The 27719-nt window shown below is 34.6% G+C and overlaps 1 protein-coding gene across 2 annotated transcripts in view; it reads left to right on the top strand.

The window, feature by feature from the left end:
* MDGA2 (MAM domain containing glycosylphosphatidylinositol anchor 2) overlaps window positions 1-27719 on the top strand; it is an 854319-nt gene that overhangs the window by 530620 nt on the left and 295980 nt on the right. For both annotated transcript variants that reach the window (XM_010375832.2, XM_010375833.2), the window contains exons 4-5: window positions 4908-5104; window positions 18469-18601. In XM_010375832.2, the coding sequence (XP_010374134.1) occupies window positions 4908-5104; window positions 18469-18601 (330 nt within the window). The remainder of the gene's footprint in view (window positions 1-4907; window positions 5105-18468; window positions 18602-27719) is intronic.

Below are 27719 nucleotides of genomic sequence, written 5' to 3'. Positions count from 1 at the left end.
TGCCTGGCTATTTTTTGTGTATTTGGTAGATATGGGTTTCACCATGTTGGCCAGGCTTGTCTCGAACCCCTGACCTCAAATGATCCACCCAACCTGGGCCTCCCAAAGTTCTGGGATTATAGGCATGATCCACTGTGCCCAGCCAGGTGCACTTATCTTAATGAATGGCTTGTTCAAATATATCTAAGACTCCAGAATCACAGAGAGCATGGAGATGGTTAACAGAACACAACATCTCTAGGGGAAAATAAGTGGACAGCCAACAAACTATTGCACAATCTACTCAGTTTAAATAAATTAAAAATAGGTGAATAAGAGTCTGCATATGGCTGCCTAATAAAAAGCCACCATCCTTGTCCAATTTCTGTACCTGAGGCAATTTTCAGACTTTGAGCTTGTTGACTGAAGACTTCAACTGAATCACCAGAAAGAACCCTGAAACACCATAGCAAATGTATATGGTAATTATTCTCTCAGTTCTTTCTATAAAAAACCTACATCCATTTACTTGAATAATCATACACTAGGGAAAATGGACTCCTGAGATACTTTGAGAGATGTCATACACAGGATCCAAATTGACCTGGATATCAAGATTCCGGAGTGGGCACATTGCCATGGATTATCTGGTCATATCACATACTACATCAACTAAAAATGCCAACTTAATAGAGATGGAATGGCCTTGTAGAGAGGGCAATTGAATTTTACAGAGAAAATATCCAGTAAGGGGTGGGTGCTACCCTTCAGGATGCAGTTAAATTCTAAATCAATGACCATTATTATATGCTGCTTTTTCTCCTTATAGAATACACAGGTCCAAGAACCAAGAAGTGACCTCACTATCATCACATCCAATGACCCACTGGGGGAATGCTTTCCTTCCCGCAACTCTGGACTCTGCCAGTTTAGAGGTCCCAGTTCCCAGAAAGGGAAAAACCTTCTATTAAGTGACATAGCAGGAGTCCCCTTAATCTTTAAGCCATGGCGTTAGCTCAGCTACTTTAGGCTTCTGTGTCAGGAAGCAGCAGATAAGAGGAGTCACTATCCTGGTGGGAGTGACCAGCCTATATGAGACTGTGTTGGTAGGACTGTTGTTACATAGTGAGGCAGGGAACAATATGTTTGATACCCAGTTAATGCAATGAGTCATTTCTTGGTATTCTCTTGTTCAATTTTGGTCATAAACAGACAATTACATCAACCTTGGTTTGAGAAGGATATGATGATCAAGGGCTCAAATTTGACAAAATTCTAGTAATGCAATAAGGTAAGCTACCTACACCAAAAAATGTACTAGCCCAGGGTGAGAGGAATATGGAATGGCAATAGTAGAAGGAGATGATGGATATAGTCCTACTATAGTTCCTTTTGAAAGTTTTCCCAGAAAGAGACTAACCAGAGTCTTGGAGTAGCTTTTGCCAGATAGATTTATCACACCTAGCAAGTACATCTGCCTGGATACTGCAATGCACCAGTCAGATCCCTTCCTCAGGACTGAAGCACTCATTCCTCCCACTGCTGAGAGCATTAGCAGATGATTGCTATCAGCTAGAACTGCCCTCTCTAGAAATAAGCCAAACAGAGCAGGCCCTCCTAAGGTTATGTCTCCTAGTGAGGAGTAACACAAATTGAATGACCTGTTGATAGGGGAGGGGGTGAGTGTATAAAGGCTTAGCACCTTTGCCTCAGGGCAGGGCAGCTTTGAGGGGCTATCGTAGCTCAGAAAGTTCTGCAAGGCTACTGAGACCTTTTGTAGTTCAATGCTCCCCCTGATCAGTCCTACTTCTTTCACTCTCTCACATGTGTTGATCTATAAGGTACTTACCAGAACCATTTCTGCACACACATCTCTGAATCTGTTTTCTCAGAAACCTGTCCTAAATCAAATACAAATATTCAGTATATATTTAGTAATATAAAGAATATATATTAAAATAGATTTAAGTGATATGTGTGTATAAATTACTTACATTATATATTATAATATATAATTATGTGTATCTACACATGTATAGATGTAGGCACACACAAACATACATATATAATCTCCCTTAAAATTATATATTTTTAGCTGTGCTCCCATTTCACTTGTCTTACACAAATATTTTTCTGGCATGTTGTTTTTAAATCTGAAATGTAAAAAACACTTAGAAATTTCTAAGCATGAGTGAATTCAACAGATAACCTAGCCAGTACAATAAGCCATTGTCACAAAATTAGAATCTTGAAGACCAATGACCCACAAGTCATCCAGACCAGGGAAGAACAGGTTTGGTCTATTCCTGACTGAGTCTGTTGACACTACCACCTAACAAGAAAACAGCTGGGGATACATCAATAAATGGGTGTTGGAAAGTACAACCCTATTAACTGTTTGGAAGTCATCATTGTTACACTGTTTACCATCCAATTCTATTTTGTTCCTGAGCTTTCTGAATTCAGAATTTAATTTTTACAAAATATACAGCCGTAACTTCTAAAAATGAGCCTGTGACCAAAGAAATTATGTTTTGAACAAGAAAAAAATTTTTTTACAATTGAATCAGAGTATCTTTTTTCAAGTCACTAAGGCTAAATTCAGTTAATCAATATGTATGATCTACATGAAAGGCTAACCACCAAATTAATAAATATTTGGTAGATTTTAAAAATCTCAAAACATTTTATGATAATGATGCTGGTATCCCTAAATATCCCAACTTAATAAAACCAGACAGCATATTATCACTGCACAGCTAATAGAGTGAATTTAAATGGAAAGTTCCTTTAAGCTTTACCAAAAAGCAGCAGTTGTTCTGTAAATTTACACTACTAAAATTAGAGGCCTTTGAGGTAGCTGTGAAAATATTCTGATGTTGGAAGAAAAAAAAAACCCTCAGAATGTTGCAAAACTAGAAATCAAAGTAGGACTGTCAAGCAGATCACATTTGAAAAAAAAATAAAAAACTTTTTAAAGAATGGGGAAATTTTGGATTCTGTTCTTTACTTTGATTCTCTAGGGTAGCTATTACTTCACTACTTTGGTTGGCTTTTTATTATGTTAACATATCAGACAGAATCTTTTCTAAGGACCAATGTCTTTTAAATATTCAGGGTAGCATATGCTCACACACTTCACTATTCTTATGTCCACATAAATACTGTAGGTTATTTCCAGGCCTTTGTAAAAGGCTTTGTCATGTAGAAGCATTTGATAGTCTGGACAATGGACAAGTAGCATTTTACTTATTTATAATAAGAGTTGAATGCATTATGAATTGGTGAAATAAAAACAAGAAAACAGCGTAGAATCAATAGGAGTTTAAATGAGACTCCAATAATGATAGTAATAATATTATTAATAATAGTAACAGCTAACTTTTATTAAGCATTCATTAAAAGTAATGACAAAAACTGAAATTACTTTTGCACCAACTTAAAACTATGTGTCCAGGGCTTTGTGGACTATCTAATTTAATCCTTCAACAGCCTAAATAATATGGTATCATTATTATTCTGATTTGCTGACAAGGAAATTGAAGATTCCAAAGTTAGGTAACCTTTCTTGGTTATAATTCAAAGGGGTAAAGCCATGAACACAGCAGGTTTTGTATCATACTTAAAGTATATACTAAGTTTATACTAGCACATGGAACTAAGAACTTGCTGCATTAATGCAAGTACACTTTTAAAATTTATTTTTCTCTTAAGAAAAGAACCTGGAATATGCCATATCAGGGTTGGCAAATTATGGCCCAGTAGCCAAAGCTGGTTGAGGAGTGTCTGTATTTATAAATAAAGCTTCATTGGAACTCAGCAACATTCATTATTAATTTACCTATTGTGTTTGGCTGCTTTCACACTGCAATGGTAGAGTTAAGTAGTTGAAACAATCATTTGACCCCCAAAGCCCAAGGTATGTATGAATCAACCTTTTTCAGAAAATGCTGAGCCTCTGCTGCACAATCTTTCTTTACGATACATGCAAAATGACATAATTGGTTCCAATATCCAGTAATAGAAATAGGAGTGCCTTTTAATAATGCCTTTTAGCACTCTTCAAATTAACAAATATAATCTGGAATATAAAATTTGAGATAACATTTAGTCCTGTGCAAGATCATATTTTGGTACAAAACATAGTCTAATAATTTATAAAGTTTTTTTATTATTTTTAATATATCAGTTATAAAAAATTGGAAAAAGAAGTATATTAAGACAAAGAGATCTAGTATAGCAGTTCACGCCTGTAATCTAGCACTTTGGGAGACTGAGGTGGGAGGATCGCTTGAAGCCAGGAGTTTAAGACCAGCCAGTCCCTGTCTGTACCAAAAACATAGCCAGTCCCTGTATGTACCCAAAAAAAAAAACAAAAAAAAAATTAGCCGGGCATTGTGGTACATGCCTGTAGTCTCAGCTACTCAGGAGACTGAAGCAGGGGGATTGCTTGGGTTCAGGAGGTTGAGGCTGCAGTAAGCTCTGAGTTGTGCCACTGGGCTTCAGCCTGGTTGACAGAGCAAGACCCTGTTTTAAAAAAAGAAAAAAGAGAAAGAGTAAGTCAGGCAGCTTGATATTAATTTTTTTGGTCACTGAGGTTCATTGTTTTGGCTAAGCGCTTGAATTTGAGTGTTTTAATTTTTTATCTCTCTCATGGAACTCTGTTTTATGTGGCTATTGACAAAGAGTTGGAAATATACAAGATTATTTGTACTATATCAACAAATAGAGATACTAATATACTTTACTTCTTATCATTGGAAACGTCTTTGCAAATGAATTCAATAAGCTGAGTAAAAAAAAAGTACCTAGTGATAAGTAATACAGTCAATGAGGAATATGCATTTTTGGTTGGGTTGTATATACACAAGTCTTTAAAAGTCATCTATCTCATAACATTACCATTTGGTTGTTTTTATTTCTTCTAGATTTGGATGATCCAGTAGTAACTGTTCATCAAAGTATAGGTGAAGCTAAAGAACAATTTTACTATGAGAGAACAGTGTTCCTCCGGTGTGTTGCCAATTCCAATCCTCCTGTTCGGTATAGCTGGAGACGTGGCCAGGAGGTCTTGCTGCAAGGATCTGATAAAGGAGTTGAGATTTATGAACCATTCTTTACCCAGGTATGAATTAAGGTACAGTATTTCCACCCTACTCTGCTAGGATACTTTCCTAATTCAGGCAGCATGAATTCATAGCTATTTGAAAATATAGTTTCTCTATTCTGGCCTTTCAAAAACCAATATGTGCTTGGCTTAAAGATTAGAGAACTTAAATGTAAAGGACAACTTATTTTTATGTGGTTAAATTTAAAATGTTAACTCTTGAAAACATTTTTTAACTTAATATATCCTAACTTTTTTTTAATATATAAGTTTTCCTATGTTTCACTATAATGTACATAGTTATACATTTTGCTGGCTGATTTGGGTTTTGTGGAAAGTATTTCTCAGAAGGAGAGATTTTGATTTCCCCATTTGCAAATGGTGAATAACTATTAAAGACGTGAAGAAACCTGTTTGAAATTTATTTGGCTTTAGTTTTAGGAGAGATATATCTTTAATTTCCTTTAGTCATGTTCGTTTTTGACTTGGTTTAGAAATAGAGCTTTAATTATACTAAAAATGAAAATATTTAATGAGTCATTAAAAATGTATTTAATCAAAGTTGAATTAATTTTACATAGAGTGAATGTAATACGAAATATTCTTGTGTAATACGCGATGAGTAAGGAATTAATAAGTCTTCAGGAAGATACTGAAATTTGTGGGAATATTTGTGTGCTGTTATTGTAAAGGTTTTTTGATGACTAGAAAGAAGCACAAACCTAAATTAACAAGGAAAAAGTTTTAAATAAAAAAAGTGGACAAAAGTTCAAAAGTATTGTGACAATGAAAAATAATTTTTAAAATTATGTAAATTGGCTGGGCGTGGTGGCTCATGCCTGTAATCTCAGCGCTTTGGGAGGCTGAGGCTGAGACGAAGTCAAGAGATCGAGATAATCCTGGACAACATGGTGAAACCCCATCTCTACTAAAAATACAAAAATTAGCTGGGCATGGTGGCATGTGCCTATAGTCCCAGCTACTCAGGAGGCTGAGGCAGGAAAATCGCCTGAACCCGGGAGGCAGAGGTTGCAGTGAGCCGAGATCTCGCACTATGGTGCTCCAGCCTGGCAACAGAGTGAGAGTCTGTTAAAAAAAAAAAAAAAAAAAAAAAAAGAAAGAAAGAAAGAAATTATATAGATCACAAGATAGGCAGGAATTTGACACATTGTACATACATACATTTGAGATATCTATATATCCCTAACTAGGAAAATGTATAATTAATCTTTAATTATTATAAATATTTTACTCCACAGTTTTAAAGATTAATACAGCTTTCATATCTAAACTCTAATAACATAAGGTTATTTCGACTTTGTAAATATCCCAGCATCCCATTTTTCACCATTGAATATATTTCCTTATATGGTAAACTAAGGCCTGACCTCTTTCAGATTAATATAATTGCCAATATTTAGACATTAACTGTGGAATAGTGCAGTGATTATATAACATCTGCACACGTCATACATATTCCTGTTTTGCAAATAGATTGTAAATAAAAATATGTATTCTTTATTTTTTAAAAGGTATAGAACAGTTTTAACTTGCCAAAATATAAATCTCTGAAAATCAGCATCGCACATGCATTGCTAGTCAGTTCACCATAACATAGTACCGAGACCTGTTCTAATCTGATTGTCTCTTGATTTAGGCCACTGTGACACTAAGTGTTCTCTGCCAACAGGTAGGACTGATTTTTCCCTCATACATTCTGCAATGCTTTAATTCATTCTTCAATTGTTACTAAAATGATTTTTTAGTTTAAAATATTATCCAGATAAATGATCATCTATTACATATTTTTCTATTGTCAATTTATTTTTAAAATATGCACATTATTAAGATTTAGAAAACATGTTTTCCTCTAGAATCTTTTCAAACATGATAACATTTATAGAAAATGAGGTAATTCTAAACATCTTTTCACTATATGGTTATTTCTTTTTGTTTGTTTGTTTTTGAGATGGAGCCTCGCTCTGTCACCTGGGCTGGAGTCCAGTGACATGATCTCTGTTTACTGCAATCTCCGCCTCCTGGTTTAAGCATTTCTCTTGCCTCAGCCTCCTGAGTAGCTGGGATTAAAGGTGCCCGCCACCACACTAGGCTAGTTTTTGAATTTTTGGTAGAAATGGGGTTTACCATGTTGGCTACACTGATCTCAAACTCCTGACCTCAAGCAATCCACCTCCCTTGGCCTTGCAATGTACTGGGATGACAGGTGTGAGCCACCGTGCCTAGCTATATGGCTATTTCTAACCTGCAAATGGGTCCAATCACTTGGAAGTGAACACATGGGCCTTGGCCAGATTTTGGAAAATCTTTCATACTATCAAAATATTTAAGGATTTATTTTAAATTTACTATACAAGCACAAACTTTTAAAAAATTGATACATTATAACTATCCATATGTATCTGGTATGGTGTGATGTTTTGATACATGTCTACACATTGTATCATAATCAAATCAGGGTATTTAGCATATCCATTACCTGATACATTTATCATTTCTTCATGATGATAATGATGAAAATATTCTCTTCTAGCTGTATTGAAACATACAATACAATATTGTTAAATGGTCAACTTATTCTGCAATGGAACACTAGAATCTGTTCCTCCAAAGTGTAACTTTGCACCTATTGACCGATGTCTTTCTATTCTCCCTTCTACCTCCCTTTCTCTAGCCACTGCTGACGATTATTGTACTCTCTAATTCTATGAGGTCAACTTCTTTAGATTCCACACATGAGTAGATAATATAGTATTTGTCTTTCTGTACCTTGATTATTTTACTTAACATAATGTCCTTCAGATCCATCCATGTTGCTGGCTCTGGGACAGACCCATCATTTGTAGCAATGTGGATGGATCTGGAGGACATTATATTAGGTAAAATATTCATTATTTTATAGCTGCATTCATTATTTCATAGCTGAATAGTATTCCATTATGTACATATTCCACATTTTTTTATCCATTCATCTGTTGATGAACACTTAGGTTTATTACATATTTTGTCTATTGTGAATAGTCCTGTAATAAGTATGGAAGTGCAAGTATCTCCTCAACACACTGTTTTAATTTCTTTTGGATCTATACAACAGTAGGATTGCTGGATCATATTATAGCTCTATTTTTAATTTTTTGAGGAACCCCTATACTGTTTTCCATAATGGCTGTACTAATTTGCATTCCCACCAACAGTGTATAAGTGTTCCTCTTTCTTTGCATCCACACCAGAATTTGTTATTTTTTGTCTTTTTGATAATAGCCATTCGAATGGGAGGGAGGTGATAGCTCACTGTGGTTTTGTTTTGCATGTCCTTAATAATTAGGGATTTTGAGCATTTTTTCACATAGCTGTTGGTCATTTGTATGTATTCTTTTGAGTAATGTCTATTTACATCTTTTGCCCATTTTAAAATAAGATTTTTTTTTTTTGCTATTGAGTTAAGTTCTGTGTATTTTCTAGATATTAACCTCTTATCAATTTGAATGCATAGTTTGCAAATATTTTCTCCCATTCTGTAGGTTGTTTCTTCACTGTGTTGATCGTTTCCATTCATATGCCCAAGCTTTTTAGTTCAATATAATTCTATTTTTCTATTCTGTTTCAGTTGCCTGTCCCCAGACCAATGTCATGAAGCATTTCCCCTATGTTTTCTTCTAGTAGTTGTGTTATCTCAGGTCTTACATTTAAGTGTTGAATTCATTTTGATTTGTTGTTTGTACATGAGGAGAAATAGAAGTGTAGCTTTACCTTTCTGCATGTGAATATTCAAGCTTCCCAGCGCTATCTACTGAAGACACATTGTTCTTTCCCTAATGTGAGATTTTGGCACTTTTGTTGAAAATTCATTGGCTATTAAGTGTGTTGATTTGGTTATGTGCTGTCTATTCCATTCCATTGGCCTATATGTCTATTTTTATGTCAGTACTATGCTGTTTTTGATACTATAGTATTGTAGAATATTTTGAAGTCAGATAATATGATGCCAACTTTGTTGTTTTTGCTCAAAATTGCTTTGGCTGTTTGGGATTTTTTGTGGTTTCATATGCATTTTGGATTGTGTTTTCCTGTATCTGTGAAGAATTTCATTGGTATTTTAACAGGATTGGATTGAATCTGTGGGTCACTTTGGATAGTACAGACATTTTAACAATGTTAATTCTTCCAATCCGTTAACCTGTGATATCTTCCAATTTAATTGTATCCTGTTCAATTTTTCTCATCAATGTTTGATGGTTTGCGTTGTATCAATCTTTCCCCTCCTTGGTTAAATTTATTTCTAGGTATTCTTTAGTTAGATATCATGGCAGAGGCCTCCTTAACACTGAAGACTCATCATCTCAGAGTAGCCGTCTCTGAAAAGCAGATATGATGTCTCATTCCTTCCTTTTTTATACCTCCATATTGGGTTACTCTTTCCCTGTTTACTTTGTTTTTTGCTTATTGTGCTAATGTATTTATTTATTTATTTATTTATTTATTTTTATTTATTTATTTATTTTTTTTTTTGAGACGGAGTCTCGCTCTGCCGCCCAGGCTGGAGTGCAGTGGCCGGATCTCAGCTCACTGCAAGCTCCGCCTCCGGGGTTTACGCCATTCTCCTGCCTCAGCCTCCCGAGTAGCTGGGACTACAGGCGCCCACCACCTCGCCCGGCTAGTTTTTTGTATTTTTTTTAGTAGAGACGGGGTTTCACCGTGTTCGCCAGGATGGTCTCGATCTCCTGACCTCGTGATCCGCCCGTCTCGGCCTCCCAAAGTGCTAGGATTACAGGCTTGAGCCACCGCGCCCGGCCGCTAATGTTTTTATCTCTCTCTCTCTCTCTCTCTCTCTCTCTATATATATATATATGTACACATACATATATGTAGGGAGAGACAAAACATATGTGTGTGTATATATATGTACATATAACTTTACACAAACATATACATATATATTTCTTAGATGTTATTGATTTCTTGAACTACTGTTTCCCATACTGCCATGTGTACTTTATAATGAAAAGAACTTTTATGTTAGCATTGTTCATATTGGGGCACTTCAATATTTTAATTTTTAAATTTATCTCCTTAGGTTGATAGCCATTGGCTTTTGTGGCTTCATGACGTAAATAATATTCAGTTAAAATAACTAAGATCTACTATATTCAAAATATGGGCATACCTTTGCCAGAGATACAGAGGTACTAGGCAAGGCTCCTCCTCTGATGTTTGTTGATATATAAAGGAAAACTTAAGGTGATCAATAATTATGATATAAAATAAAAATCATTGTCAAAATAGAGGTACACAACACTGCTATGGAGGGAGCATTCAAGGTGGAGACATTAGCACCTGCAAGAAATGCAGAAGAAAGACAATGTCTCCAAAGAATATCCGTGTCTCTCGTTAGTTAGAACAATAATTAGTATGTGTGGAGGACAGGGAACTGTGAAGCTGGGAAGGCATATTGGGAATATATGGTGGAAGGGTTCAGATAATAGATCATATGTCTGCTGAAGTTTTAATGTTAGAAAATGAAACTTCTTTTCAAGATATATTTTCAATAATAATGTTATTTAATAATGTCTTCTTTTTAATAAAGCAGAATTTCTAAGATAATGATATATATTTATTTTGTATGCCAATTAATAATATGCTAATAACTATAGTAATTTGAATTGAATATTTATTCCTAAATTCTGTTAAGTGACAAAAATCTTGTTTATACCTTTTTATAGACAGTGTTTCCAGAAAAGAATTGGTCTGTGTTCCTAAAGCTGATATGAATTCATAAGCACATAATGCAATACTTGTAGGAGGAATAATTATGTTTTTTGTACTTCCACTCACTTACTACAAAAAGACATAGGCTAGCATATATAATTTTCTATTTATAAGTTTGTAATAAATTAGTCATTAGAGCTTCATAAAATGAATCTAACTTGACAGGCTTTAGTTTTTGCTGATATCTAAGTACCAAATGAATGAATATAAGTTTTTTAAAGTTCTGCTTTATTTTATAAGTAATATGGAAATACTGCTTGAGGCTGTGTGTATTCCTTCACTAGAGCAATGTCAGCATTGGTAAGGGCCACTAACTAATATACATTGTATGTCTTCTTTTTATTTCTTTTGTTAAAAAATAATGTCAAAAGTTAAATATATGTATTGCAGATAATTTTGTAATTGTTTAAGAAATATTAAACAATTACTTAAATCTTACAAATTGAAAATTCACTTTCCATTTGTCTAGGACTTTTGTAAAGATGTTCATGACATCATCTTGTGTATTGTAATTATACCATCTAATTACAAGATTGAACATGTTTACATCAATTACATAATTAGTTATAATTAGTCTAATTAGACTAATTATACAATTAGACAATAATCAACTCAAAATTCCTTTTTACAAATCATGAAAATTCACATGCAAAAAGCCTCCCAACACCCAAAATATCAAACTCAAATGATCAACAAAATGAAATTAATGTTATGTGATAGTTATAAATAATAAAGTCTAAATTATACTCATTGCCACATGTATACATATATGCCATTTGATAACATTAATCTGTGTGTGCATATATTCTCTGCTTTATTATACATTCTGCTGTGTTGTTTTAAAATATTTTTATTATATCCTGACTGTCATGAATTAAGAAGGTAAGCCTCAAAGTTTTCCATAATTCTGTAATTTTAAAAAATATTCCAGGGCCGGGTGCAGTGGCTCAAGCCTGTAATCCCAGCACTTTGGGAGGCCGAGATGGGCGGATCACGAGGTCAGAAGATCAAGACCATCCTGGCTAACACGGTGAAACCCCGTCTCTACTAAAAAAAAAAAAAAAAAAAAAAAATTAGCCGGGCGAGGTGGCGGGCGCCTGTAGTCGCAGCTACTCAGGAGGCTGAGGCAGGAGAATGGCGTAAACCCGGGAGGCGGAGCTTGCAGTGAGCTGAGATCCGGCCACTGCACTCCAGCCTGGGCGACAGAGCAAGACTCCGTCTCCAAAAAAAAAAAAAAAAAAAAAATTCCATTAACAGACTTCATCTGAATTACCCACTCTACCCATTGACATGGTATATACATTAATCTTAGATATTAACTTAGAGACCATGTTACTTGGGTCCTCTAGTTTCACATATCTTGGTACCTTGTTTTCTGACTGCAAGAAGTAATCATTTTACTCACCCAGAACAACTCTCCAATCCCATGGTAGCTGAACCACTGGGAAATCATGCATCTATTTCTTTCTTTTTTTCTCTATTCTTTTCAGTCCGTTTTGTGTTGCCATAAAGGAACACCTGAGATTAGGTAATGTATAAAGAAAAGAGATTTATTTGGTTCTCAGTTTTGGAGACTGTACAGGAAGCATGATATGGTCTCTGCATGTGGTGAGGGCTTCATGCTGCTTTCACTCATGGCAAAAGGCAAAGGGGAGCTGGTATGTGCAGAGATCACATGATGAGAGAGGAAGCAAGACAGAGAGGGGGAAGTTCCAGATTTCTTTTTAACAACCAGCTCTCAAGGAAACTAATAGAGTTAGAAGTCATTCACAGCCCCCCCTCAGGACATTAATCTATTCATGAGGAATCTACCCCCATGACCCAGATATCTTTCATTAGGCCCCACCTCCAACATTGGGATTAAATTTCAACATAAGGATTAAGGACAAACATCCAAACTATAGCACTTTCTCATATGTCCATTTTGCTGCTATGTTCTGAATAAGAATTAACTAGGATATACATGTGCATACTATTGTATTTGTAGGGCTACACTTGTAGGTCTTTAAAGAATAGAAATCATCTCAAACAGTAGCACAAATTCTCTTTTGTAATCTCAATATTACCACCAAATTCATATTTTTTACCTTTAGATAACATAAATACTAGCAGTGTCCCTGATCACAAAAATTCAGGTATACAAAATATTTTAAGAATGCATCCTTTACAAAAGCCACCTCTGCATTTTAATGGCCAGAGCTGCATTGATATTGGTTCTCTGTGCTTGATTATTATATATATTTCCCTGGGGCTTACCTTTCTTTTACATTCTCTTTTCCGTAATTGACTGTTCAACTCTCCTATGGATGACCCCAAATGCAGCTTCATAAATCTATCTTGCAGGCTACCCTAATGTAAAGATTTTTAAAATTTCCATTACTACCATTAGAGTCAACATGGTTCCGGAAACTTACTAAAAACTTAATATGTGCAATATGATGAGCTGGCTCTATTCATTTCTAGTCAGCAATCTTTTCTGAGTTGACAACATGCAAAACACTGCCCAAATGGTAGGGAAGAGAATTTGAAGTGATCTCATTAAATGGAAAGGCAGGATCAATACATAGACATAATGTAAATAATAAAAACATATATAAATATACACTCAAATGTGATTGATATTAATAGACAAAAAGCATTAACTCAAAAAGTAAAGGAGAATACATATAGGAAGAATACACTTTTAGAGGATGGATCAGAAGTAAGAACTTTTAGGTTGAAATCTCTTCATATTGAGGCTGGTGCAGTGGCTTATGCCTGTAATCCCAGCACTTTGGGAGGCCAAGGCAGGCAGATCACTTGAGGCCAGGAGTTCCAGACCAGCCTGGTCAATATGGTGAAACCCCATCTCTACTGAAAATATAAAAATTAGCCCAGTGTGATGGCACGCGCCTATAATCCCAGCTACTTGTGGGGCTGAAGCATGAGAATCGCTTGAACCTGGAGGCGGAGTTTCAGCGAGCCGAAGTCGCAGCACTGCACTCCAGACTGGGTGACAGAGCTAAAGTATGTCAAGAAAGAAAGAAAGAAAGAGAGAAAGGGAGGAAGGGAGGAAGGGAGGAAGGGAAGGAAGGGAGGAAGGGAAGGAAGAGAAGGAAGGAAGGGAAAAGAGAGACAGAGAAAGAGGAAAGAAAGAAAGAAAGAGAGAGAGAGAGAGAGAAAAAGAAAAAGAAAGAAAGAAAGAGAAAGAAAGAAAGAAAAAAAGAAAGAGAAAGAAAGAAAGAAAACTCTGTCTTGAAATAGTGACTGTCAGATAATTTTCAAAAGGACTGGAGAGTAGAGTTGCTTGGTGAAATGGAGAATTAGGGATGGTGGAAATCAAGTTTAAAGTATTTTCCAAGAGGAGAAAGCAATCCTTGGTGGAAAAAATTAGGAGGAAGACATTAGTAGCATTAAACACAGAATAAGTAATTTTAGAATAAATACAAATCTGCGATCATAGCCCATCTAATATGACCTTTTCCAAGCTTTGAAATCTTACCTCATTTTATGTTCTTTATTGTACTGCACTCCAGTCACATTAATTTTCTTTTCTTTTCTTTTCTTTTTTTTTGAAACGGAGTCTCGCTCTGTCGCCCAGGCTGGAGTGCAGTGGCCGGATCTCAGCTCACTGCAAGCTCCGCCTCCCGGGTTTACGCCATTCTCCTGCCTCAGCCTCCCGAGTAGCTGGGACTACAGGCGCCCGCCACCTCGCCCGGCTAGTTTCTTGTATTTTTTAGTAGAGACGGGGTTTCACCGTGTTAGCCAGGATGGTCTTGATCTTCTGACCTCGTGATCCGCCCGTCTCGGCCTCCCAAAGTGCTGGGATTACAGGCTTGAGCCACCGTGCCCGGCCTAATTTTCTTTCTAGCTCTCCAACATGCCAACCTTACTGCTGTGTCAGGGTCTCCACGGTTGTGGGTCCCAGTGTCATTCTGTATCACTCATCTCTCCAGTGTATTTCTAGCCCTTCAACTTTCAACTCAAGTAAGACCTAATGAGAGCTGCTTTCCAGTCTGTTCCATCTGAAGTAGCTTACTACGTCTTCATTTCTCTCTATCTATTCTCTTGTTTGATTTCTTTGGTAGTATTTAATACTCTTTTTAATCATCCTCTGTATTTGTGTAGACATTTATTGTTTCACACATATGCTCCATGTTCTTTCCACTGTGTTCCCAGCATTCAAAAGGGAATTGGCACAGAATATGTACTAAATGATTGTCTGTTTGTTGAAATAAGACTATAGTTAATTTTACATAAACTTTCATTGAAATATATGTGTAGAAAAGCACATGAAACATAAGTGTACAGCTTGATGAGTTTTTAGAGAGATCACACCCCTTGTAGTAGCTTGAAGATCAAGAAACAGAACATTAGAGGAGTTCAGCCCCTCCTTGTTTTTAGTTAATTTAAAGTAACCAACTGACTATTTCTTAAAAGTGTGAGATAGGACATGCCATGGCAAGATAACATTTAAAATCATTGAGTTTGCTTGATATGATTTTTATGTTTTACAGGGAACATGGAGACAGTTTGGCCATGTACAGGTTTTAGTAGTTCAAGTAAAAATATTTAAATATAGAAACATTACAGTGAAAAACTCAGTTTCCAGCTGATTATTAGTATGACAATATTTGTAAAAGGGGCAAAAAATTATAAAGTAATGAGGATAATATAAGAAGTACAGCAGATACAAGCTAAGGGCAGAGTTGTTTAATGAGGAAGAATGAAGAAGTCTAATTTGTATAGATAGATTTTATGTTTTGTATCTTTTATTATTATAAAATCATTGTGGGCCGGATACAGAGGCTCATGCCTGTAATCCCAGCACTTTGGGAGGCCGAGGCAGGCGGGTCACTTGAGGTCAGGAGTTCAAGACCAGCCTGGCCAACATGGTAAAACCCCGTCTCTACTAAAAATATAAAAATTAGCCGGGCATGATGGCGCACACCTGTAATCTCAGCTACTTGGGAGGTAAACGTGTTCATAGGGGTTTGTTGTACAGGTTATTTCATCACCCAGGTATTAAGCCTAGTATTCATTAGTTATTTTTCCTGATCCTGTCCCTGCTTCTAGCATCTACCCTCCAATAGGCCCCAGTGTGTGTGATTTCCCCTTTATGTGTCTGTGTGTTCTCATCATTTAGCTCCCACTTATAAGTGAGAACATGTGGTATTTGGTTTTCTTTAACTGCATTAGTTTGCTAAGGATAATGTTCTCCAGCTCCATCCATGTTCCTGCAAAGGACATGATTTCATTTTTGTGTGTTTGTGGCTGCATAGTATTCCATGGTGTATGTGTACCACATTTTCTTTATCCAGTCTCTGACATGATGGGCATTTAGGTTGATTCCACGTCTTTGCTATTGTGAATAGTGTTGCAATAAACATGTGTGCATGTATCTGTGTAATATAATGATTTATATTCCTTTGGGTATATACCTAGTAATAATAGTATGGCTGGGTCAAATGGTCTTCCTGTCAGAAAGACTAAAATTTAAGTATGTCTTGTTAATGCAAATATTTATTAAGTTATAGATAGGAAATGCTTTCTGTTAGCTGTTGTGGGACATACAGGATACCTCTGCCCCTAGGGGGCTTACGATTCAGTTAAAGAACACAACTCAACACATCAAATGATAACTCATAAGCAAACACTAAATAGTGAGTTACAAGTATATGTCATAGTATAAGATGCAGTGGATATTCCAAAGAAAGGTAATGTACTTTACTAATAAGGTCTAAACTGCTGAGGTGTAAATTACAATTATTACCGAAATAGGAGTAAGTTTAAAGGAACAGATTTGAAGTTCAGTTTAGGATATGTTGAGTTTAGATGTGTCTGAAGCATCAGAATGGACATATTGACAAACATTTGTTATGTGTATCTGAAACTTAAGGGAGAATTCTGGAATGGGGGCTCAGACTTTGGAGTGGGGCAAGAAATAGAGCTTGTAGCAGAAATTCACCAGCAAGGATAATGCCACCTAATGAAATGTTATAAAGTGAGGTGAACTATGGAACAAGTAGAATTCCAAGGAATAACACTTGTCATATAGAGAGGAGAAATAAAAGCAAAGAAATTCGAGCAATAAGTGTGACAAAGGTAGGAGAGGTAAGATGTATCACTTTATTCAAAAATTATGAGTTGACTAATTCTAACATATCATTTTCTTTCAACTATTCTTTCTAGCTAAGTACATTTTCTAGGCATTTTATATCATGTATGGGAATTCTGTAATGCAAGATAATAGTTTTATATATAAACTCTAGAAACGCATAGACATTTATTTTCTTTTGTATGTTAAAAATTCAGTGTTTCCTCTAAACAAAAATTGAAAGGTAGATTTTCGTTTTTATATATATATACCACTGAGGAAAATGCTAAAGGACTGACTGATTTAAGACTGAATTTGGACAGTGAATGAAAATACTTATGACCACAATTCCATGCACACGAGAATAGAGATTCATTTGACACATTTGCAAAACTGTGTGCCTATGTCTGGGTAAGCTTTCTTGCAAATGAACAGCAGTGTTTTTATGTAGTAAGTCACTAAGTATTCCAGTCCTCCTCAGTAACGTATGAAAGTATTACAAGTTTTAGAACTCGACACATGTTACCCAGGTAAAGTGATGAAACACATTGTTCCATACACACATTATCTGGAAAAAAATTAACATTTTGTATTTTTATAGTATCCCTAATACTATAAAATCATTGGGACACTGTTTTGCCATCAAAATAAGTAAGTTATTTACAAGAAGAACTGTTTTGAGATAATGCATTAATGACTTTAGAAGGCAAAGAAAGTCCAGGGGACCTAATTTGAATTGAGCAGGAGACTAAATTTTGTTGTATGTTCTTTTTTTCCCTTCAGCAATTTCAATTCAATGTTTTTACAAAGTTTTTCTTAGCTCATCAAGAGTTTGTTAGATACTTCTGGCCACTTGCTTGATTTGCATCTATCTACAGTTGTGCAGATTTACCTGGAGGGTTAGCCCTTAAACTCTTGAACATGAAATAACAAGAACAATAATAATATAGAAACACTCATGAATGCTTCTTTCCTTCAGTTTTAGATCTGTCACCTGTCATTGCTCCATATACAAAATATTTATGTTTATAAATTTAATTATCTATCATTAGATTTACTTAATTAACTTTGTTCTGACAATTGTGTTTCATTTGTTGGCTCTTCTTCAGATTCTTTTGTTTTGTCTTCTCACGTCAATGTCTGAATAGATTGCAGTGTTTGTTGAATGCACTCCATTATTAAGTACACTGTTCTGATCCTTGTATAATAATTTGCATAACTACCACCAGAAATAGACTTTTCCCCTAAGGAAACTAGTTTGCAAAGAAAATGTTATGAATTTTCATTGTAGTCTGTTAGTTTTTATCTCCAGGCATACTTAATATTACAGTATTATTTTAAAAAGCAGTGTTATTTTAAAGTTAGTTCATATAACTTATTTTAAAGTTAGGGCATTTCCCTTAAAAAAAGACAACCTGTCATATTCTTATAATAATATGATTTAATGCAATGTAATGTGATGTTTCATTCATTCTGGTTGTGTTGGCTTTTTCTAATGACATGTTTTTTTTTACATTTTCAGGGTGAAACAAAGATCTTAAAACTAAAGAATCTTCGACCTCAGGACTATGCTAATTATAGCTGCATTGCTTCAGTGAGGAACGTATGTAATATTCCTGATAAGATGGTGTCATTTAGACTGTCCAATAAAACAGGTATGGAATTATCTCCATATGTTACATCTATCTGATCTACGACTAATGTTAAAAAGCTCTCTTTAACTTTTTAAAGACCAAATTATTTCTATGGTGTATGTAGGAATAAGCAACTTTATTCCCAGAAAATCCTGGGATATCTGAAAAGCTTCATACATGGACACAGTAAAATATCATTGTAATACATTCCATGTAATATGTTTACATGTATAACATACAATATTATAGCTCTTTAAAGTATTGCATTCTAAAATGTCACTAATGAGCATATATCCTGTTCAAAAATATTCTTGAGAAATACTACATTCTTCATATAAAAATTCATGATTGAAGTTGCTAAATGAGTTTTGTGCTTTCAGAGTTAAGTAAAATAATCTTTCTTTTACTTTGTGTCAAGTCAAGAAAACTAATAGGTAATTTCAGATAGATGTTTTTAGAGCAGTATTTTTGTAGAAAATGGCTGGGCACGGTGGCTCACTCCTGTAATCCCCAGCACTTTGGGAGGCCGAGGCGGGTGGATCACCCGAGATCAGGAGTTCAAGACTAGCCTGGCCAACATGGCGAGACCCTGTTTCTACTAAAAATACAAAAATTAGCTGGGCATGGTGGTGGGCGCCTGTAATCCCAGCTACTCGTGAGGTTGAGGCAGGAGAATCGCTTGAACCAGGGAGGCGGAAGTCGCGGTGAACCAAGATCGCGCCATTGCACTCCAACCTGGGCAACAAGAGCAAAACTCCGTCTCAAACAAACAAACAAAAAAAGTTAAAGCATTAATAGGATTGAAACTGAAGTTAGCCTTTGTTCAATAATATAGACCCCAGAATAATGGTAAACATATTAAAAAGAAATTGATACATGAAAGAGCAAAGAGAGAGTATGTGAGTAAAACATATTTTTTATGATTGTGCTTAAACAATCACCTTAATAAATTAAAATTTGAACTGTTCTTGAGAAACTCCAACTTTTTGTGTCAATTAATATAAATTTTTACTTTTAAGTAACTATATTAAACTAAAGATTTTTAAAGACCCTTTTCCCATTAACAAAATCTCTAAAAGTGTGGGCTTTTTTGTGTCTGAGTCTAGACTCTGCTTGTGCCACTTACTAGCTTTCGCACCTTGTCGAGCAAGTCACCTAACTCTTCTTTGTCTGATTTCCTCATAAATTCATGAAGTTGTAGAAAGAATTAGAGTGGATACAAATAAAGCATGTAGAACACACTTTACTAGTTCTTCCAACAAAGAGCTGGTCAGCAAATCCAACCAACTCAGTTGGTAAAAAGATTAAACTTAGGACTTTATTGTAAAATATATTTTAAAAAGTCAGCTACGGCATTGGTTCATCAACATATGTTCCATCGAGTTGCCAAGATTTCGAAATGTTCATGCATTTATACACTAATTTTTCTACTCATCAAACTTATTGGGACCCTCCTATGGTTCAGCAATGATAGGAACACTGATTTTGGCAAAGATTTAAATTGTCTTAAACTAGAGAATACTCTATTTCATATCAGTTAAAAGTCATTAAAGTACAAGAACAATGAGAGAAAATTAAACTGTATCAATAATCATAGGAAATTGTTGATGGAGGCAGGGCGAGGTGGCTCATGCCTGTAATCCCAGCACTTTGGGAGGCCGAGGTGGGCAGATCACGAGGTCAGGAGATCGAGACCATCCTGGCTAACAAGGTGAAACTCCGTCTCTACTAAAAATACAAAAAAATTAGCCGAGCATGGTGGCAGGTGCCTGTAGTCCCAGCTACTCAGGAGGCTGAGGCAGGAGAATGGCATGAACCTGGGAGGTGGAGGTTGCAGTGAGTCGAGATAGTGCCACTGCACTCCAGCCTGGGCAACAGAGCGAGACTCTGTCTCAAAAAAAAAAAAAAAAGTTGATGGAAGTTATGTTGCAGAAAAAAATAGAAATATAAAATCTTAGTGGACTTGGGACTTATAAAAGTTAATATCATCTGTCTTAAAAAAGGGGAAATTGGATATTGAGAAATAAGAATAAACAGGTTAACATATAAGAACTGGTTGTAATTATGTTATTCTTCTTGGCATGAAATGCATTGTGCCTTATAACTAATTTTGTTTTTCTTAGCTTCTTTGATTCTTTTTGAAATATATATGATCCAGAGAGAAAATTAAAAATAAAATGAAAGTATGACCTGTGGGATGAATAAAAGCATTACTCTGGAATGAAGAAGAAAAAAACACTGAGATATATTATGACTTAAGTTACCACCTTGCACTTTAGCAGTGCCTTATTAATTTTTAAAGTCTTTAGTGTTTTTTATCTCAGTTTATTTTTATAACTACAGGAACATAAACAGATTTTTCTTGGCATGTCTTTTTCTATCATCTGTCACATAATGAACGGTCCTGCAGCAATGGAGCATCCTCGTTGGATTATTTTGAGAATGAACTAAATTGACATACACAAAAATTCTTTAAAGACAAAGATAACCAATAAAATTATATTTAATATATTTATCTTGTAGATGTGATTTTTATCATTTTCCAAGGTCCCACAGCTCGTAAGGAATGAGGACTAGATTGACTCCAATGTTTGAAGAGTTATTCTAAATAGGAGACTGACAGCTCTTCTTAGTTTTCATAGAGATGGAGAGAATGAACTTAAATCTCAGCCAGATTGTTTTGTTAGGAATAAATAAGGACTTCACACCTTATAGCCAAAAGGGGAAGATTACTGGGAAAAGTGGTCGAATTTCTGAAATCTTCTAAAGTAATTGGATGACTTTTTTTCTGTGATTATTAAAAAAAAAAAAAAAGGCTCAGAAAACAGTCTTTGAATACCTGTTCTATGGAGGGCACAGTAGTGCTATAACTAGAGATATTTTATGTAACCTTTCAGCTTTATGTTGCATTTTTTATTTTTCAGCTAATATGTATCTAGACTGGGCAAACATAAAAACCTATTATTCACCTTTATAAATTGTCTCACAAAAATGTTGATTGATGTTCACTACAAAATAAGTATTAGAATTATGGTAAGTAATTGAGTTTAAAAATATAAGCTAGTATCCGTTCAACTCTTCAGTAACTGTAATCAGACATGTCATATGCCTCATACTTTACATGTTCAAACTGGGTTCATTTCAGAAATTTTTCCATCTGGTGGTGCTCATAGTTGGAAGAGTTTGTGAATTTCAAATAGGTGGAATTATTGACGTAGCTTTCAAAGTACACAGGGTATAAATTAAGCTTAGAACATCCTCATGCAAATAGGTCTGTAAACTACAAATAAATGCATGCAAGATATTTCATTGCTCTTTTAATAGTGAAAGAGGAATATAAGTTACCATTGCTATAATCAATGTGAAAGTCAGTTCCTCCTAGTGATTCTTACTGTTTTGAATCTCTAAGTGATGTATGTAAAATTACCGTATTTTAAACTGTTGGTTTGCAGAATGTCAAGGAAAATGTGTACCTTATGACAGGAGAAAATTATAAATATTGTAATATGTTTGGTTAATCTTCTCTGTAAGCCAATATGTTTATAAAAGTCTTACTTTACTTTAGAAATTATTCTTGCAATTAATGTCAAATAATTGGCTAATAAATGTACTTTTGGTAGAGACAAAATGCCATTGGAACATCTCCACATTCACATCAACTTTTTAATTGCAATTAGTCTATGGACCTGATTTGCACAATGCCCAAATGATACAGGATGTAAAGATGGAAATAATGTATAATAGAAGTAAAAATTTCTAAAAAGTTCTTACAGCGGAACAGTTACACCATAGAGTAAGTTTTCTGGCTCCATCCCATACCTGCTGAATTAGACTTTCTGGCGGGTGACCTGGCAATGTATACACTTTAAACAAGTTTAAATAATTACTTCGGATGGTAGTAATATGTAGTCTTTGTTATCCTACTGTTTCCATGAGTCCATTCCATTTTGTGAATAGAAATTAATTTTCTAGAATTGCTTCGAAAGGCAGTATCTAGGTGTCATGGTAAAGTCAATGTCATCTGTAGAATTACCAATAACGTGGTTTCTTAATTTTCCTACTATGAAATAGCATTGTGATGGAACTCATAATTGTACATCAGCCATAGAAAGTGTTAATTAATTTGTTGGCTCCCTTTTCTTGTTTGGCATGCTATGAAAATGTCTCCTGCCACAGTAGTGTCATTATGTATCACACCTAATCTAGCTGTCTTAAAATTTATTGAGACAGTTCATAGAATTTTATAAAAGATAAAGTGACTTATTTATTTATTTATTGTCATGCACCCTGATCAATTGACACAGTGCTTGGGAGGGTCTAGAAGTTGTTTTTGTTGTTTTCCTACTCATATTTGGATGAAAAGGGGTATCACCTCTTGACTGATAAATTATTTTTAAAACATGTGTATATATATTTAACCTGGGAGCATAAATTCAAATTGTCATGAATATATATTCCCTTGATCCTTGATTGGTAAATTCTTAATGTAGCTATATTTCTCATAGTTTATTAAAATAAGCCTGTTAAAATTTATAAGTTTAGATGGTAATATAGGTGTATTTTGAAATTATCATAATTAGGATAACTGAGTATAAATTATTTTAAGTTTCTCATATTATGTGTGTTACCAACACTAGGACACATAGAAATGATGATAAAACAAATTTTATTTATTTTAATGAATTTCAAGCACTTAATGACTTGATGTCTCACAATTTCAAAGTCAAATAAGAATTAAGTACGTTACCTATATTAGGATGAAAAACATATTTTTTGCCTGCTTGAGAGGTTATCATGAAGTGTATAAAAAAGGGATAGGTGTGGCTCATTTGGCCTAATGATATAAGTCCTTTGATTTAGTCTGCTCTACCTTAGCATTTATAAACATTATCTAATTAAGATATCATCTTTAAATGGGATTTAATTCAAGGAACCAAGCCATAAAAGTATTACTGGCTATAGAAATAGAGGGAAAATATATATCTTTCTCCTCCTTCCCTCTCTCATTTATTCTTCATTTTTTGTCCTTTCTCTTCTACTCTGTTTTTATTTTTCTTTTTGTCTCAATAAATTATCATGGAAGAAGATAGAGGTCAAGAAACGTCTTTGTTTCCTATGTTAGGCAACTATTATCTCTTTTTATTATTTTATGTAGCTCTTAGGGAAGTTGTAATATAAATGCCCAGCAATTGTTGTGAATTTCAGTATAAAACATTTTGTATACTGTTACCTATTCGTGATAGTTCTCTTCATGTTTAGAGGAATTTAACTAACTTACTTAAGCCTTATGAAAAAGAAAATATTTTAGTTATAGAATTTTTGATAACTGTGGTCATGAAATGAAATACAAAAACAATTTGTCTTGTGATATGCTACACCTGTGGTCATAGACAGCCAGTGTAAGTGCAAGAGGAAGTAGCAGTAAAAATTTTGCTGTAACCTGCACCTTAGTACTAACATCAGCCATTTTCCTTAGTCATATGAATTTTTCTAGCCTCTTGGGTTTAGATGATCTTCATAGCATCTAGATAATCAAGAGAATCGTTTATTTAGAATCTAGATATGCCAGTTAACCATCAATAACAGTTTTTAAGGACTATTTAGATTTGTGAAAATAGATGGTATACATATGATGATGTCCTATGTTAGTCAGCTTGGGCTTCCATAGCAGAGCACCACAGACTGAGAGACTGAAACAGTAGAAATTTAAATTCTCATAGGTCTAGAGGCCACAAGTTTAAGATCAAAGTGCCATCAGGGTTGGTTTCTCATGAAGGCTGTCTTCTTGACTTGAAGATGACAGCTTTCTTCTTGTGTCTTCACATAACCTTTCCTCTGTGCTTTCATGGAGGGAAAGAGAGAAAGCTCTAGTGTCCCTTCCTTTAGTGTCCCAAATATAGACACTAGCCGTATTTGATTAGAGTCCCATCCTTAGGACCTAATTTACCCTTGGTTACCTCTCTGTAAAAGCCCTGTCTTCAAATACAGTCACACTGGAAGACAGGATTCGGGATATGAATTTGGAGGGAAGGACACAATTCAGTCTATAATACCCCCAAATTACTGAATGTGAACTTTGCATTTAGGATGGCTTTTCCTTAAAATTTCAGACATAAGTTTATAATATATGCTAAATCAAAGCAAAAAAATGAGTCAGATGTGTTAAAGAGCCTATTCCTCACTGGGAACTCAAATTAAAGAAGTGACTCTATTGAGTATTCTTAGCTTTCGGGAAATATGAAGAATGCAACTCTAAAGGAAGAAGGTAAGATGAAATTTTAGGGAGAGACAGATATCCCTTCTGTAATACATCATGAATTTTTAAAAGCATGGTCAAACGATTACAGCAGGGACATAAATGATAAGTCAGTGAACTTGTGCATTATTCTTGGATTTTTTTTCCCTGAGTCTCTTTTTCAGTGAGGGCAAAGTTAATATGGGAAATGGAAGAAAAAACATTGGACTTTTCACCTTTCACGCTCTAAAATATTGGAAATATGGGTGCTTTAATAGTATTTATCATAGATAACAATCCAGGTTATCTGAACAACAGTGTTTACTGCTACGACCAATAATGGAACACAATAAATGTTATTAGAATATTGTAGATATAGAGAATAAGATGTTCCCTATAGCTCTTTTGCATAAGTTTTAGCATTCAAAAGTCTAAGGTTTAAATTTTGGTTCCTAAATCTTTTAGGATGTTACTACTAAGTTTAGCTTATCTGAACTTATCTTTCACCTTCTTAAAAATGAAGAAAACATTTTTGTTTTCAAAAATAATAACACATGGGCATCTTTTGGGGAGAGCATTATTCTGCCTACAGTGTATAGCTTCAATCATCGATGATTAATCTTGAAATAAGTTCACAATCATTTTATGGATGACTTTTGTCACTGCATATGTCAGATATTAGTATTTCCCACTAAAATCTATGGAAATGATTCATATTGTAAGTATATTGATATCTAACCTATTAGGAGAACAAATGTTTAACATAAATACAAAATATTCTTTATGAAATTGATAGTGGTTTGTTAGGAAATGAAGAAACTTCAAGGTTGTTGATATTCAACAGATCCTTCATTTCAGTGCTCTGTCATTTCCTGAGGTAATCAAGCATATATATGACTTATTTTCACTAATGTAACTTCAGAGATGAAAAATATAGATGATGATAAGTCAGCACATCTTAAGCAGAAGCAATGGTCATTGTGAGGTTTCAACTTTGGTTTTACTAAGGCAGTATATAGAGCAATAAGATGATCCAGATTTTTCAAAATTCTATTACTGTCATAAAAGGAAATTTACATGTTGCTGGGATCTCCCTACACCTGTGCATTTTGTTGTCCTAGCAATGAAATTTTTGTATTTCTTTATTCAAATGTATCTTGAAACTATGGGTTCATACATAAATATACCCCATAAACTAGTAACTCTCCCAGAAGATATCATAATCCAGATACAATAAACAACCTTAGTTGAATAAAAGGCAACACTAAAAGCCATCTCACAATAGAAATACCTTGGACCATATCCAATAATCTGTATTTTAGCAAACATCTAGGATATTCATTGATTATATTTTTCTAACTTTAAGTATTTATTATTTTTAATATGCTCTTAGATTATAATTATAATTCAAAATTTAAAATAGTTATTCATGAGAAAATCTTGCAAAAGCTCAGACCATGTATTTTATATTTGTTTCAGTAGATTGGGTTGAAGATATGCTAAAATAAAGTAATAGGATTTTTATACTACTAAAAACAATTAATTTTTAATTTTCAAAATGTTCCTAGATTATGGATTTCCAGACCACAGCTTGGTTCTTTTCAGAATTTTACTGGTCTAATGAAATACTAAGAATTGCATTATCATAGACAATAATTCATTTGGTAGAAATGAATTGTACAATTTCTTCATGGTTTTGGAGCTAGCCACATATAACTTCTGGCTTGGAATAGCTGCATGATCATTTACTGACAATTTGCTTTTATAGGTTACTAGCTCTAACAAAGGAGATCCAATAAAATACAAAATATTATTTTCTTAAGTGCATGTAGCCAGTCATATTGCTTATTCACTCCGAATACTAGGATAGATTATGTCAAAATGTCATCTTTAGGCAGAGCAACCATCTCAATTTGCCTTGGACTTAGTGGAAGTCCCACATCCTGGGAAACCCAATAGTTCCCCCAAAACAAAACAATTGGTCACTCAGTGAACTAATCAACTATCCAGCCTACCTCCTTATAAGATACAAGTCTTAATGTCAATTGTTAATGCAGGTGGATATGGAGCCTTAAACAACTCTACCTAAAGAAACATTATTGAACAAGAGCTGGGTGTGGATTCTGGTTCTCTTATGATCAATTCCTTCAACTCTTTGAATTTGCTTTCTGCTAAATCATGTTTATGAGGTGTTCTTGGGTAGGTAACATAATGTTGGGAAGAGAACGCTCACAATAAAATTTTACATTTATTTAGCAAAATAATGACAATAACAACAATAGCAAAACACAGAGGAAATGAGATTGCTACAAAGGAGTAGATGCAGCCCATAAGTACACAGCTGCCCTTGAGCCCCAAGTACATGCAAGCAAAGTTCAGTTGTACGGAATTTGAGAAGATTATTACCTGATTGTGCTGTTATCCTTTTATACATGGGACTTACATGATTATTTCTTAAAAATTAACTGGCAAGTTATTTCTTGACCTAATGCACATATTTGAGTGAATCTTTGCAAATATTTGTGCTATCAATATTTCTGATAGAAAAAGTCACTGTCAGGAAGATTTTATCCTAATTTAAGAGAAGATGCACACCTAGCCACTGTTATTCTCCAAGCTGTAAGTCATTTAGAGTACCAGTTTCCCCAGATTTGTACCTCATTACAGATATTGTGAAGATAAAATTAAATTATATGTTTATAGTGCCTGGCAAATAGTAGGCTCTTAGTTATGGTGGTGGTAGTGGGTGTACTGAAAATATCCTTTGTGAAAAAAGCAAAGAGGCTTTCTAAAATATCATCTAGCTCATCAATTTTCCTTTTTCCTTCTTAGTTAGTGAAAAGTATTAATGATAGAATCTATCTACTAAAATGTATGTTTCAGAACTAATATTAAATCATAGCT

The sequence above is a fragment of the Rhinopithecus roxellana genome, chromosome 5, assembly GCF_007565055.1.
Source record: "Rhinopithecus roxellana isolate Shanxi Qingling chromosome 5, ASM756505v1, whole genome shotgun sequence".
Classification (NCBI taxonomy): Eukaryota; Metazoa; Chordata; class Mammalia; order Primates; family Cercopithecidae; genus Rhinopithecus; species Rhinopithecus roxellana.
Note: the sequence above shows the minus strand (reverse complement) of the source record. Positions and strands in the feature narration are given on the sequence as shown.